The sequence below is a fragment of the Mesoplodon bidens genome, assembly GCF_964165515.1.
Source record: "Mesoplodon bidens genome assembly, contig: HAP1_SCAFFOLD_103, whole genome shotgun sequence".
In the NCBI taxonomy this organism is placed as follows: domain Eukaryota; kingdom Metazoa; phylum Chordata; class Mammalia; order Artiodactyla; family Ziphiidae; genus Mesoplodon; species Mesoplodon bidens.
In genome coordinates this window covers 1,102,224-1,117,635 of record NW_027672700.1, presented here as the reverse complement: position 1 = coordinate 1,117,635, position 15,412 = coordinate 1,102,224, and the positions used below count along the sequence as shown (strand labels likewise).

General features: G+C 48.1%; 2 protein-coding genes and 1 pseudogene across 4 annotated transcripts in view; all 3 read right to left on the bottom strand.

Moving 5' to 3' along the window:
* Nucleotides 1-1,815, bottom strand: part of LOC308609811 (forkhead-associated domain-containing protein 1-like) — a gene marked incomplete at its 3' end in the record, with an annotated part of 143,566 nt that extends 141,751 nt beyond the window's left edge. Inside the window, exon 1 of the mRNA XM_081259112.1 lies at nucleotides 780-1,815. Within this exon, the coding sequence (XP_081115238.1) occupies nucleotides 780-872 (93 nt within the window). The 5' untranslated portion in view covers nucleotides 873-1,815. The remainder of the gene's footprint in view (nucleotides 1-779) is intronic.
* LOC308609817 (centrosomal protein of 78 kDa-like) overlaps nucleotides 1-15,412 on the bottom strand; it is a 405,903-nt pseudogene that overhangs the window by 222,875 nt on the left and 167,616 nt on the right. The gene's annotated exons all lie outside the window — the stretch shown is intronic.
* The window catches only part of LOC308609797 (uncharacterized protein), a 258,883-nt gene that overhangs the window by 94,538 nt on the left and 148,933 nt on the right, over nucleotides 1-15,412 (bottom strand). The window lies entirely within an intron of this gene.

Below are 15,412 nucleotides of genomic sequence, written 5' to 3'. Positions count from 1 at the left end.
GGCACAGGACTCCACACATGCTTCGTGCCATTCCCTCTACTATTTGTGCATCTATAATTATTTCAAAATAAAGTTTAAAAAAATCTGTTGAGTGAAGTCTGAGAGTGGTCTGCCTTTCACAGTCCTAAAGGGATTCCATTGCATTTCTCTTTCTGCTTCAATATTTTAATCCCTTTCAAAATGGTAAAAGGCTCAAAGCCACTGTTTGTATAATTCCTTACTTACAATTTCTTCCAACTTCCTTGGCTGTCAATGAGCTGGGACTGTGGACCAAGCCACAGCTAATTCAGAGAATGGAATGAAATGAAGTGAGAGAGCGCTGAGGCCATGCGCAGGGCTTACCCTGATTTACTACTTGGAGGTATGGGGGCGGGGGAGGGCTCTGAGGGGCCCATAGTCTCCAGAAGCTCTGGAAAGGGCAAGAGGCCATTGCTCAAGCTGGGCACTTCAGGTGGCTGTGGCTGCCAGACGCGGAGCAGGTGAAGGTCAAGCATCAGCTCTACGCCCACCTTCCAAACCGCGCCATCAGGGTGGGACACTGCACACACAGTCAGCAAAGGACACAGGACCCATCGCACTTTGCACTGTGCTCATTCTTACCACATGTGCCAGGGAGACCCAGCACATGCCGGGATTGCTTATTGGTGGCACACCTAGGAAGGCTGGGACTGTTAGCCAGAGGCTGTGCTTTACAAGAGACTGGAGTCCACAGAACAGTAAGGACTTTTGGTGGTGTGAGGGGTAGGGAGGATCGGGGACTGGCTAGGAAGAGGTCTTACCTCTAAAACAAGGTCTGAATTTTCATGCCTTCCAATCGTAGTGCTTTTATTCAGGACAAAATAGCCTTCTGCACTCTTTAGATAGGCTTTCATATTCTCTGCTTTCCCTATAAAAGGTTTTCAGAAAACAATTTTGTTAGAAAAATACAGTCCTCTAATTATTCAATGTCATATTTAGAATGAATGGAATACACCATAATGTCCACAGGAGAAGTCAGCAGAGGTAGGAGTGGATAGCTGGATTTAACAATGATCACAATGATAATTCTGCACATTTTTAAGACTGTCCTTTTAACAGTGATAGCCGGCATAGATGAGCTTGCTTCTGATCACAAGAGGACATCCTTTATGTAACTCAGAGCACAAACAAGCAATAGCAAAAAAAAAAAAAACCCAAACAAATCTGAATTCCACTGATAACCGCTCTCCACCTCCCATTAAGCTTAGTTTGGGGTTAGTTATCTGACAGAATCAAATACTCAGTGTTACTAACCCACCACTTACTAGCTCTGTGACTCTGAGTGAGTTACTTATTCTCTCTCTATGCCTCTGTTTCCTCATCTGTAAAATGGGGCTAATGATACTCTGTATCCCAAAGAGTTTTGTGAGGATTAAATGTGAAGCATCTAGAATGGTGAATGCTACACTAAACACCCATTTGTCCTACTGTGATTGTGACTGTTATTAATCTTGGGCTTCTGAACTTTGACTCAAGAAACTCCAACTTCTACAGAGCTTCTTAAAGTGTGGAAGAGTCAGTCATCAAGGAAATGGGCATTAGAAGATACTTTCTTTTTAAGTCACCGCATTCCTTCATATATTTAGGTTGAAAAAAAAATGATTTCCAAAGACAAAATATCAAGATTATAGCTTGGCTGTACGGTCAAGACTCTGTACGTATCTTTTGCTGGCATTTTATTATGAAAATGTCAAACACACAGAAAAGTTGAAAGAAGTGGATGGTGAACTTCTATAGAACAATCACCCAGATTCTACAATCAACATTTTGTTCTATTTGCTTTATCACATATCTACCCATCTATACATTTTATATTTTAATGCATTTCAAAGTAAACCCTATACATGTTTTTAAATTTTATTTATTTATTTTTGGCTGTGTTGGGTCTTCGTTTCTGTGCGAGGGCTTTCTCTAGTTGTGGCAAGCGGGGGCCACTCTTCATCACGGTGCATGGGCCTCTCACTATCGCGGCCTCTCATGTTGTGGAGCACAGGCTCCAGATGCGCAGGCTCAGTAGTTGTGGCTCACGGACCTAGTTGCTCCGCGGCACATGGGATCTTCCCAGACCAGGGCTCGAACCCATGTCCCCTGTATTAGAAGGCAGATTCTCAACCACTGCGTCACCAGGGAAGCCCTATACATGTTTTTTATTTTTTTAATTTTTATTTATTTATTATTTTTATTTGATTTTTTTTTGCGGTACGCGGGCCTCTCACTGTTGTGGCCTATCTCGTTGCGGAGCACAGGCTCCGGATGCACAGGCTCAGAGGCCATGGCTCACGGGCCCAGCCACTCCGCGGCATGTGGGATCCTCCCAGACCGGGGCACGAACCTGTGTCCCCTGCATTGGCAGGCGGACTCTCAACCACTGTGCCACCAGGGAAGCCCATATATACATGTGTTTTTTTTTTTTTTTTTTTTTGCTGTACGCGGGCCTCTCACTGCTGTGGCCTCTCCCGTTGCGGAGCACAGGCTCCGGACACACAGGCTCCGCGGCCATGGCTCGCGGGCCCAGCCGCTGCGCGGCATGTGGGATCTTCCGGGATAGGGGCACGAACCCGTGTCCCCTGCATCGGCAGGCGGACTCTCAACCACTGCGCCACCAGGGAAGCCCTATACATGTGTTTTAAAACATAAAAATTTCAGTGACTTTAGCTGGTTCCAAGATGTTGATGATAATTCACATGATATTTGAATTCTGATCCATCTCAGTGCCATGTCAAAGATAGCCTCTTTTCTTTTTTTTCCTTTTTTTTTTTTTGGCTGTGTTGGGTCTCCGTTGCTGCATGTGGGCTTTCTCTAGTTGCGGCGAGAGGAGGCTACTCTTCCTCACAGTGCGCAGGCTTCTCATTGTGGTGGCTTCTCCTGTTGTGGAGCATGGGCTCTAGGTGTGCAGGCTTCAGTAGTTGGAGCACGTGGGCTCAGTAGTTGCAGCACACGGGCCCTAGTTGTGGCTCGCGGGCTCCAGAGTGCAGGCTCAGTAGTTGTGGTGCACTGGCTTAGTTGCTCCGAGGCATGTGGGATCTTCCTGGACCAGGGCTCGAACCCGTGTCCCCTGCATTGGCAGGCGGATTCTTAACCGCTGAGCCACCAGGAAAGTCCCCAAAGTCTCTTTTCAACTGAAAGGTCACTGAAGTGTGAAGTTGTTAGACTGTGGATAAAAACAAAAATCATCTAGGTCTGACCGTAGAGGGTCTCCGGTCTGGCTCTGCTTTCCATCAACATCTCCATCATCATTCCATCACTGAATCCCTACTAAGTGCCAGGCACTGGGCTATCCTTTTACACACATGGCCTCTTTTCATCCTCAGAACCACCCTGCGAGGCAGGTGTCAGTATTGTCCCGCTTTACAAATGAGGAAACTGAGACTCAGAGAAGTTAAGGTCACACAATAGTAAGTGTGTGACAACTCTGAGCCTTTGCATGTAACCAGTGTATAAACCTCCATTGCTGCTGGTGGGGCAGAGTAGGGGTGGGGGAATTGCACTGTCTGCTGACACTTGGCACATGTAGTAAAAGAAAGTCCTTGAAACCAGCATTCTATCCTCTGAAAGGAAGACGAGACCCTACCTGGGGGTAAGAGAAATAAAAATAAGCAGGATAGTTTATATTTGTAAACTTTGAGGCCTGTGGATGTCCCACAAATATTGATGCTTTCAGATAATGAGAAATACATTTGATTAAGTTCGCTGTCATGTATACAGGGGAAAAGACATTTCCTCTTCCCAAAGAACCATGCTCTGCTGCCTTCAGTTATTAATCTTCAATTGCAGAGGACCATGTTAGCACGCAACACATTCAAGTCTAATTAAGCTAAAATGGAAACTTCCAAGAAATGTCTCTTCTGCAGGAAAACCACAGGAAACGCCACTAATCTAAAACTTAAACTTGGATCATGTGCATATTTGTTTTTTAGCTCTCACCCCAGACGTCCCCAAGGCTGGGGTCTTCTCTCTGCTCAGACGTCCCCCCTCGGGGCAACCACCTGACTGACCACTCTGGCTAAAGGCACCCTCAGTCATGTTATTCCCCTGCTAGTTTTCCCCTGCTGTGTTTCCTTCCTTGTACTTATCATTCTCTGACATGTTCTTGTTCCTTTCTTTAGTTATGCTTGCTGTTGGTTTCTCTTTCACTAAGATATATGTTCCTGGAAAACCAGGACTGTGTTCATTTTGTTCAGAAGCGATTCTTCATGGGTATTTTGTGTTTGTACCCATCTTCAGAGCAAAGGCATTGAAAGATTTTGTCCTGCACTCACTTTCCGAGGCTGCTTGTATGGCAAACAGCTTGGGAGGATAGAGGTAATGTTTCTAATAAAGATAACGGCTCCTTCTGGGGCAAAAGTTGGGCAGGTTTGCTAGCAGCCCCTTTCAAAGATTGCAGTTTCCTGAGTTTGGAGTTCCTTACCTGGGACACAGACCCACTGTGCGCACAGCATCCACACTGGCTGCTCTGCACCACCCCGAGGGACTTTCAGGGCAACAGGAACCAATGTGCATATGCAGCTCTGGCTGCCTGTTATGTCGGCTGTGCTGTGAGTAATCAAGTTCTTTGTTTCTGGCCCAGGAGTCTCTTGTCTTCTGCTAGGAGCTATAAGCTGGGCAGGCTAACTTACTAACTTTCAAACAGGGTCAAATGTCAGACCCTTTGCAGTTCCTGCCAGTTCTGTGCATTACCCCTTCTCCAGGGTAGGGGGCGGCGGGGGGGCAGAACCTGACACATAGTAGGTGCTTGGGAAACACTTGCTGAGTGAATGAAAATACAAAGGGCACCTCTAAGCAAGTCAGTACAGCCAGCTGGCTAGGAAGCTTTGATAGTAACTACCTTTCATTTTTCCTGTCAGTATCTAGCTTAGATGACTCCTTGGAAAACCTAAATTCTATCTCTTTAGCTTTTGGATTGGACAATATTTCTCCACCTTCATTTTGCCCTGTGCATCACTTCCTTGCGTGAAAACACTGTCAAAGTAATTTGAATGTGTGGAGCTCTGTGAATTCGTTCTTACTCAGCGCCATGGAGCACCAGCCACAGGAAAGAGCAAAAGGGCTTCAGTCATCTGCGTTCCCCCGACCACTTTGGATGGCTCAGAATTGGGCTATAGGAGCAAACTTTCTTTTGAGGTTTACAGTGGCCTCAAAGTTCCTTAAAGAAGGGGAGTTCAGGTAAGGGGCGGGTGTGTGTGTGTGTGTGTCTCTGACCATTGGGTGGGTGTTGTCCATAAATCATGGGAAACAGGGGTTCCTCTCTTAATCCCAGCTATACTCACAGGACATCCAAGAGCTAGTGCCCAGGAGAGGCTTAAAGCTCCCGTGCCGCCTCCCTTGGGGGGCGAGGTAGGGGCTGCACTTAGGAAGGAACGGCTGGTGTTGGGGCACCTTTTCTGGGGTGCTCCTGGCGACCCGAGCCTGGATCAGAGAGTTCGGACTCGGCTGGCGCCGGGTCCCCTGCCTACCCCAACGCCCTTGACCTCGCAGGGCTGGCCTCCTCCGGCCCAGGTTTCCGCCCGCCGCCTCCTCGCGCGCCGCTCTCACCTGGCCAGAGGAAGAAGCCCACGCCTCGTCCTCCGCCGAGAGCCCTGACCTTCGCTCTGCCGCCCTCCCGCGGAGTCTCCAGGCGAAGGCCCGCAGCCCGCGCGCCCGCCCGGCCTTTTTACAAACGTCGCCACGGCAACGCCATTCTGACGGCCGAGCTGGGGAGGGGCGTGGCGTGCGCGGTGCCCGAGGATGAGGGGGAGGTGCGCTGGCAGCACCCGGCCAATTACAGCCCGCTGCAGCGCTGCGAGCCCTCCCCGACCTGCCCCCAGCCCCGTTTCAAGGATGGAGAAACAGGCTCAGTGTTCACAGAAGTAGCTCCAAGTCTTACAGCGGGGAAGGAGCAGACTCGAGAATCCTCCCTACTGACCTTAGCTCTAGGCTCGGTGCGTTGAGGAGGGGGTGGTCAGGCGTGGGAGGGTAATGGAGCTGAACCACGAGAAGCTTGGAGGTTAGTACCCCCCGTCCCACCCGAATCTCTAGTTCTCTCTGTTGTGGAGGAGAAAACAGAGTAAGCTGGGGGGACCATCACTTCTGGGGGTGGGGGTGGAGATGGGAGATGGGTGGGGTGGAAGGAACACTTCTGAAAGAATGGAAGATTCTCCCACGTGCTAGGGAAAGGGTATTTACAAGCCCACAGCCTTACTGTTCCTGTCCTTCCCTGTCAAAACTCGCGTTTATTCATTCATGTGTTCTTTACTTCTACAAACATCACCTGAGTCCCTATAAGGTCAGACGGTGGCCCCAGTGTTGACCTGGATCAGATCCTTAAGAAACCCCCCCGCACTCCCCATGGGCACGGGGCTGGGGGGATGGAGCGTGTGGAGAAGACATGCAAATGCCAACTATCTCCCCTCACCCCATGTCACCTTTTTCAAATCAGCCCCTTCTGTCTGGGAGCAGAACAGACCTGCTGACTACCTACAGAATGCCTCATTTCCCTGGCAGGAAATGACGGACAAGGTGCCCCAAGACAAACTCAAAATATTCATCTGAGAAAGATGAAAGATGGCAGACTCCACTCTAGTCAATTAGAAGAAGATATAAGAGAGAAAAATCATGGAAATCGATATGGGATGGAATATATGGTAAAGATGCTCCCACATGCCTAGAGGCTCTTAGAAATGCACATTCCCTGGCACAGACCTCAGAGATTCTGATTAGGCAGCTCTGGAGCATGGTCCAGGAATGAATTTGTTGCATTCTTTCAAATTCCTTGTGCATTTGTTAAAAGCTTGGCAAAACCTCAGGACTTTTTCAACCCTGCAGTTGAATCGCAGAGCCCTCCCAGCACTTGTCCCTAGAAATCTCTTCCAGGCCCTCAGTCAGCCTGGAAGGTTCTGCCTGGGTTAGTTCCATTCGACCAGAAAGACCTTAGGAATGTATGAGGAGTGACCACAGAGGCCGGGGCCCTGAGTGGTAACTTCAGAGGAACAGAGAGGGTCAGGCTCAACTCTCCAGGCACATTTCTGCCTCAGGGCCTTTGCAGTTACTGTTTCTTCTCCCTACCAGGCACTTCCCCCAGGGATCTCCTTCAGCTCCTTCAGATTTTTACTCAAATATCGCCCTATTTAAAAGGGTCTTGGAATTCCCTGGCGGTCCAATGTTTAGGACTCGGTGCTTTCACTGCCCGGTTCGATCCCTGGTCGATCCTGCAAGCCCCATGATGCCACCCAAAAAAACAAAACAAAACAAAAGACACCCCCCAAAAAAAACATGAATAACAAAACAAACACCTCACTCTATTGCTCTTCCCTTCATCTTACCACTCCTCTAACATGCTATTTATTTAGTTTCCTTCTCTTATTTGCTGTCAGTCTCCCCACTCCCAACTCCCCCCTGCCCCCCAACTTAAGCTCCATGAGGGCAGGGGTTTTTTTTTCTCTTTTGTTCACTGCTGTATCACCAGTACATAGAACAGTGCCTGAATGAACGAATGCGTGAATGAACAGGGGCAGCCCTTGCCACCCGCCCACAGCCTTGCCTCCTACTCTTGAGATGCTGAGCTGAACTGTCCTTACCCCAGGACCTAGGCTTCTGTAGCCTTGGCCCTCGCCAGCCCCATGCCCATCTCCATGCTTGTCTTCAGTGTCATCAACATGAGCACAGAACGCAACCCTGCTCATTGCCAGCCAGACCCTACAGAGCCCATCCAGGCCAGCCTGGAGCCGGTGCCGCCCTTGGCCCCCTGATAGGCTTGGGAGAGCCTATGTTGCCATTAGTCCATCTCTCGATGAGGAAATACTAAACGGAGAACAAAGCTGACATTCAGGCTCACTGGAGCAGAAATTGCCAAATCTTGATTGGACCCTGCCGCTCCCCACAGGATGCCACAGTCATCTCAAAGGGTGTGTGAAAGTCTTAAAACCCAGTTCCATGTCATCCACTTAAATTTCAAAAACAGAAACTAAAATACCCCAATAACTCATGGCTTTATCATAGCATGTCCTGGGCTGAGTGAGAGTTGTACTTTGCGATGATGGGGTGTTCAAAATACTGCACCTGGGGAATTCCCTGGCGGTCCACTGGTTCGGACTTGGTGCTTTCACTGCCCTGGCCCGGGTTCAATCCCTGGTGGGGAAATTAAGATCCCGCAAGCCACAAGGCATGGCCAAAAAAAAAAAGATTTCTAGCTTATATGGGCTCCTTGGTGATGCCTGTAATCAATCAATCTTCTTGAGCTCTGGGTGGCTACCAAGGCTGTACTGTATCTCCATCAACATCAGGATGCTGGTGTCTGAAAGGCCTGGGTCCAGGTCCCAGCTTTGTCATTCCCAGCTGTCCTCCTAATACTGGAGCGAGTGATGTTAACTCCGGGCTTTCCACCCGCAGGGCTCTGTCCCAGTCCTTCCTGTGGATCATCTCATTTAATCCTCAGCATAACCTGGGGCAGTAGGTGTGTGTGAAACACCTGGACCTCGGAGCTCTGCAGAGAAGCGCCCAAAAGTGTCGTGACGGGTGTTATTTCTATCACGTCACTCCCACTGGAACAGGAAAATAGGGCTCAAGAGACATGGAGGTATGTGACCAAGGTGACACAGCCAGAACAGGATTTGAATCTAGATGACTGTGATGGGACGGTATTTTCCCCGGGGACCACAGGTGACAGGTGTCACAGCCACGAGACACCCATGCTCACCACCTGCTTTCCCTCAGCCCTGAACAATCTGGGCTTCCGGCTGTCCTGAAGTTTGGGCAGTGCCTGCAGCAAGAGGGGGAGGGAGCTGAGGCCAGGAGGGGGTAGCTGGGGCTTGCCAGGGACCTCTCCTGCCACCCACTGGGCTTCTTTCCTGCAGGACCTCTGCCCCATAAAATCTCATTGGGCCGCAGTTACCTTCCCTGGGCTGTCCTTGACCGGGAGAGCCCATCCACTGTGCCCCCTCCCCAGATCTGCTTGTTGTCCCCTGCATTCCAACAAGAAATGAATGCTGGTCTCCTGCCTGGAAGAGGTAGGGAGCTTGCCCAGCCTTTAAGGGGTAAGAGAGAGCCAGGGAAAGAGCTGGAACAGGAGAAAGGGAGAGTAAAAGAGAGAGAGAGCGCTGGAAGATCAGGAAGTAGCTAAGCTGTTGAGTAGGTGTCAGATGGGAGAGCAAAGGGCCACTGGAGGCTCCACAGTCCATTCATAACCTGACGCTATGGGCTAAGGAAATGCAGGTTTTTATACACACACACACACACACACACACACACACAGGTTCACAAAAATAAATTCAAACCACAAAATCACAGCTGGTCACTGAGGCCTTCTGCAGCCGTGCTCACCCCCTTCCCCTGTCAGAAAATGAGAAATCACCCAGGTGTTTTCTCAGATAGAGACAAGGCTGGTTGGGACATTCATCTCTTGCAAATCAGAGCTTTGCCAGGGGGCTTCCCTGGTGGCGCAGTGGTTGAGAATCTGCCTGCCAATGCAGGGGACGTGGGTTCGAGCCCTTGTCTGGGAGGATCCCACATGCCGCGGAGCAACTAGGCCCGTGAGCTACAACTATTGAGCCTGCGCGTCTGGAGCTTGTGCTCTGCAACAAGAGAGGCCGCGATAGTGAGAGGCCTGTGCACCGTGATGAAGAGTGACCCCCGCTTGCCACAACTGGAGAAAGCCCTCGCACAGAAACGAAGACCCAACACAGCCAAAAATAAATAAATAAATTAATTTTAAAAAATTAAAACAAAAACAAAAAACTACTCTCTCTAAAAAAAAACAACAACACAGAAAAAAAGCTTTGCCAGGGAGGTCAGTCTGTATGTTCTGTTTGAAAACTGCAGATGAAGGGTGCTGATCCCACCTCACCTCTGATCGGCCTGGTTTCGTTTGTTTGTTTTATTCTGTCTGTACCTCACTTCTCTCACCTGTAAAATGGAGGTAATAACAGTATTGACTGTAAAGACCAAATGGGTTAATATGTGTGAAGTAGTAAACTGTGCCCGATACCACAGACTCCTTCTGTGAATGTCCGCGTTGCTGTCTGTCTGTTTGCTTGTTTTTGTTGTTTTCTTGATGATGTGGGAGGACACCACCATCTCAACCCGATCACGGCCATCCTGGGGAGAGCTTTGATTTGCATCGTCTCAGTCCCAACCCAGAGCAAACTTGACCTCAGAACACTCGCATATCATCTTGCTTGTTGCCCAGGGACCTTTCTGGGTGTGGGTGTCAGAGGCAGGCTGAGCTCCCCTGATCACTGCTAGAGGGATTCTGAGAATCCAGCTGGTCTCTGTGGGGTGGCACCTGCAGGACAACTCCATAAATTCGACTTGCAGGCATCCAGGCAAATCAACCTCCACTACTTCTTTTTTTGAGATTAACAATGAACCATTATGAATGAGGTGAACCAAACTAGCTAATATTTATTGAGGCTTGTTAGGTACCAGCCACTATGCCATGCACTGTTTTATTTAATTCTTAGCCCAACCCATTTTACAGAGGCGGGCTCAGAAAAGTCAAGTAACTTGCCCAGTTACAAATCTTGTAAGTGATAGGTCCAAGATTCGAACCCTAGCTGTTGGGCTCCAGCATATTGTCTTTTTTGTAAACTTTTGTTTTCAAAACATAATATACATCTCGAAAAGAACACAACTGATAAGTGTACACTTGAAGAATTTTCACAAAGTGTATGCACCCACCCTAACCAGAACCCAGAACAAGAAGCAGAACATCACCACCCGCCCCCGCCCCTCCGAGAAGACTCCCTGTGCTCACTTCTGGTTACCCCCTCCCGCTTGTCTGACTTCCAATCATAGATTAGTTCTGCTTGGTTTTGAACTTCATGGAAATGGAATCTTACAGATTCCATTTGCTGCCAGGTTTCTTTCACTCAACTATGTGAGGTTCGACCACGTTGTCTGATGTAGCTGTGGTTCATTCATTCTCACTGCTGCATTGCATTACACTGTTATCTATTCCTGCAGAACAAATTATGGCAAACTTAACGGATCCAAAAAACACACACTTATGTCACAGTTTCTGTGGGTCAGGAATCCGGGCACTGCTTAGCTGGGTTCTCTGCTCAAGGCCTCTCCCAGGCTGCAATGAGGGAGGTGGCCAGGGCTGGTGTCTCATCTTAGGCTCAGATGGGGAAGGATCCTCTTTCCAGTTCATGTGGTGGTTGGCAGGATACAGTTCCCTGAGGGTTGTTAGTTAGTCTGAGGGCCTCACCGCCTTGCTGCCTGTTAGCCAGAGATCCTGAACTGTTTCTTGCCATGTGGGCCTCTCCATAAGGTGGCTTGCTTCATCAAAGCCAGTGAGAGTCCATAGAGAGAGTCTCCAGGCAAGATGGAAGTTACAATCTTCTGTAACATAATCACAGAAATGACATGCCCATCACCTTTGCAGCATCTACTGATTAGAAATAAGTTACAGTTCTGCCTACTCTCAAGGGGAGGGGACACAGAGGTGTGAACACCAGGGATAATTGGGGGCCGTTGTGTATGCCTTTTGGTATGCACATGTGCACATATCTCTTGGGTATATATCTAGGAGTAGAATTTCTGGGTCACACATACGTCCCGCTTTACGAGATTCTGCCAAACATTTTTCCAAAGTGCAGGTACCCTCTACACTCCCTCAGCAGGCTATGAGCTTCCCAGTTAGAGCACATGATTTCAATACACTCCTCCCCTCTCTCCTTACAGAAGGGGTGTTTGAGCTGGGGCTCTTTGGGACGACAGGTCCTAATTCTGGCCCCATGTCAGAATCACTGAATTCCCGGGCCGCTTCGCCAGACATTCTGATCATCTGAGGGCTCAGATACAAACTGGAAGGTCCACTCCATGAGGCGAGGATCCCTGTATCCTTGGTGCCCAGAGCAGTACCTGGCAGCAGTGCCTGGCAGGTACCAGGGAGCTGGCACTCAATAAATGTTTTTTTGATTAAGTGAATGAGTTTAGGAAATATTGTTCAAGAGATGGGCCCCAGGGCGGGTATAAGCTGCTTAAACGGGAAGGAAACTTTGTTGTGTCTGAGGCTGTGTGCATTTTTCTGGGAAGAGGGCTCAGAACCTCAACCAGGTATGTCCCCAACAAAGGTTAAAGGCCGCTGTGATTGGCTACTGTCCAGCTTAGGTATTTTATCACATGAAGAAAAAACTGGTCCCACGGTAGGAGGCATGGGAACTGTGGACAAGGTCCCATGGTCCTTAGAAGTAAAAAGCGAGACAGTGCTTGCCTGGGGTGGCTCATAAACTGAGACCTTGCTTGTTTTGACCTTTGACCCATGGTAGGTCTTTTGGTACATCTAGCAACTGCCTGGCCTCCTGGGACCCTCCCTGTGTCTGTCTGTTGAATAGAAAATTCCAGAAGGCCTCGGTGCCCTGAGTTTCCATCAGGGGCAAGCCAACATGAGCCCTAGCTTTTGAAAAACCCCTTTCAATCCATAGAAAGCCTCCCAGTTTATCTGGTTTGAAATGACCTCATCCTTGGTCAGCTTCTCTCTTGTTTTCTGGAGGTTGCTCAGCGTCTTGCTGCTGTCTGCATTCTTTTCCCACGTGAACAGTGCACCTATTTTGGGCATTTTGTCGTTGTTGTTTTGGGTCATTCCCGTCACACATTTTTTGTATTCCTTTACAGTCAGATCAATCTCATGCCTCTCTAGACATTTCTTCTCAGGTTTCCTCTGAATCATTTCGTTTGGTCTAAATATGTCCAGTGTTTCCTCCTTCCTCACTGCACTCCACATAGACCCTCTCTTTTCCCCGGAACAACTGTTCTTTTCTTTCGAATCCCTGACCCAAATCCTCATCTTTCACCATGTTTTCTGACTTCTCCTAAGAACTGATTGTTTTTTGAAACTTAAGCCTCAAACATCATCCCTTCTAATCTGCGTCTGAATTTGGATCACGGTCAAGAAGCAGGGGAGACAGGAACGTGGCTGCGTAATTAGGATCCTCAGCAGAAGGGCTGAGTGTTCATCGGTGGGGGGGGGCGGTCAGAGGGGCATGGGGATGGAGGGAGAGGTATCTTCTTCTGCCTCAGGTAGGGCTTAGGGTGGGGCTGTCAGGAAAGCGCTAAGAAAAAAGGACCCATTTGACTTGAGTTCTGAAGGATGAGTAGGATTTCCGGAGGCAGAGCAGGGAGAGAAGAGGATGGTCCAGGGCAGGAGCAGTGGGAATGGAGGCTAGAAGATGAGTCATCAGAGAAGCTAGGGACAGGAGTACAGAAGGAGAGGGGTGGCCAGGTGCTGAGACCGCAGACTGAAGGTCCATGGTCAGCCCTCAGATATGTTTGTCTAGCTTTCCCAGCGTGTTAAAAGACTTTTAATTAGTTGCTGAATGGAGAGGCCTCTTTCTGTGGAGTGACAGAGAAACCTATTCAAATTGTCTTTAGCATGAATGCAAATTCACTGGTTACCCAAAATGAAAAGTCTAGAGGGAACCTCTGGGTTCAGGCTCAGATGATTTCATGAGGCCTTGGCCTCTCTCCAGCTCTCAGGGTATCTTTGAACCACGTGGATCCAACCTTAGACAGAATCTCTGTATAATGGTCACAAAAAGGCGGCCGAAGCTCCAGCCCTTACATCTTCTCAGCTTTGAATTCCATAGGGAAGGATAAGAGTCTTTTTCCTAAGCTTCCCCCAATGGCCTCACTGCTTCTCATTTTCTCTGGGTGGGTCACAAGCCCATTCCTCAGCCAATTATTGTGGCCCAGGAGACTGATCTGATTGGCTGAGCTTGAGCCAACGTGCCCATCCCTGAAGCCAGAGGTGGAATCAACACCATCTCTGAGAAACTGGACTGAGACTAGGAGAAAGGTGTTGTCCCCAAAGGGGGATCATAACACCATAATATTGTAGAAGAGAGGTGAATTGTTATCAGGTGACAAAAACCAGATGTCTACCACAGTAGCCAACATGTACAGCTCATTGACATCTGGATTTATGCCTTTTTTTGGGAAAATGGGAATATCTGGCAATACCTGGACTCTCTTCTTGTATATAGATCAACAATCTGCTGGGGTTGAGAAGAGGCTCCGTCTTTAGATACAGCCTATGTTCTGCCTGCCCAATGCACTGCTCATATTTCCTCTCTGGCTCCTGGAAGCACTTGAATATTTATTGCCAGCATAATTTGATTCTTTAAAGAAATCTGTTTTCCCCACCAGAATGGAAGAGCCAAATGTACAGGGGTCAAATAGCTCTCCTGTGCTCCCACAAACTCCTGAGGACAAATGCCTGGCCATTTTGATAGTCTCATTCCTTGCTCATTTTAAAAGCCTTCTTTAAAAAAAATATTGAATACATAGTGATTTTAGAATCTGTTATCTGATAATTCCAACATCTGAAGTCTTTGGGTGGGAGTGGCGGGGGGGGGTCTCAATGTCTTGTTTGTTGTGTCTGCTTACTCTGGCTCATACTGACTTATTGCTTGGATGTTTAGTAATTTGACTGTGATCTCATTCTTGATTGAACTTAATCTGTGGGAACCCTGAGGGGTCTGATTCCTGGCTGCTTTTCTCTCGGAAGTCTTTTTTGTTGGTTTCAGCTGGATGCCAGGGATGCTAATAACCTCTGAACACTGACATTTATTTCCTCAACTTGGAGTTTTCCCACTGAATACATGGAGTGTAAACTTGAGCCCCAGACCCACGTGGTTACAAACCTTCAGGGTGATCATCATTATCATCAGTATTGTGGCCATTATTAGTTTTCCCCTCCAGAGCCACATTGAAAACTTCAGGTTTTCATAGGCTCCACTTTCTGAAAGACCAGAAAAAAAAATTTTAAGCCCTCCTCTTGCCAGGGTGTGGAGCATCTTTGAGGGTGCCAGCTTAATACAGGCATCTTAGACTTGGTTAGCTCACTTTGCAAGGCCCAAGGCTTAATCTCCCGTTTCCTGCACTTATTAAACACCAATGGCTTCCTCATTTGCTTACGCTTTGGTTGTAGCTCACTCTGTTTGTGTTGTGTGTCTGTATGTTCCTTTGAGATTGCCTACATAAAAATTGTTTTTTATTATGGGATTTTGGAAACACACACAAAACTAGAGAAGCCTGCGATTAACTCCATGTATTCATCATCCAGCTTCAACATTTTCCCAGTGTTCTCTCATTCTTTTTTCTTCCCTTTTGAGTTTTTTTCTAGGTTAATTTAAAGCAAGTTGTGTCATTTCACCCATAAAGACATCCTAACTGAAAGGACTTTTTGTTCCTTTACATTATCCCCGCCTGGACATTATCACAGCTAAAAATACTTATAATCATTCCTGAATATCATCTAATATTCAGTCCATGCTCACATTCCTTGATTCTCTCAGAAATATCTTTTTTACTGTTGGTTTGTTAGAATCAGGATCCAGACAATGTCCACACATTACACTTTGTTGTTATGTCTCTGACATGTCTTTAATTCTGTAACAGCAACTCCCCGCCCCTGACC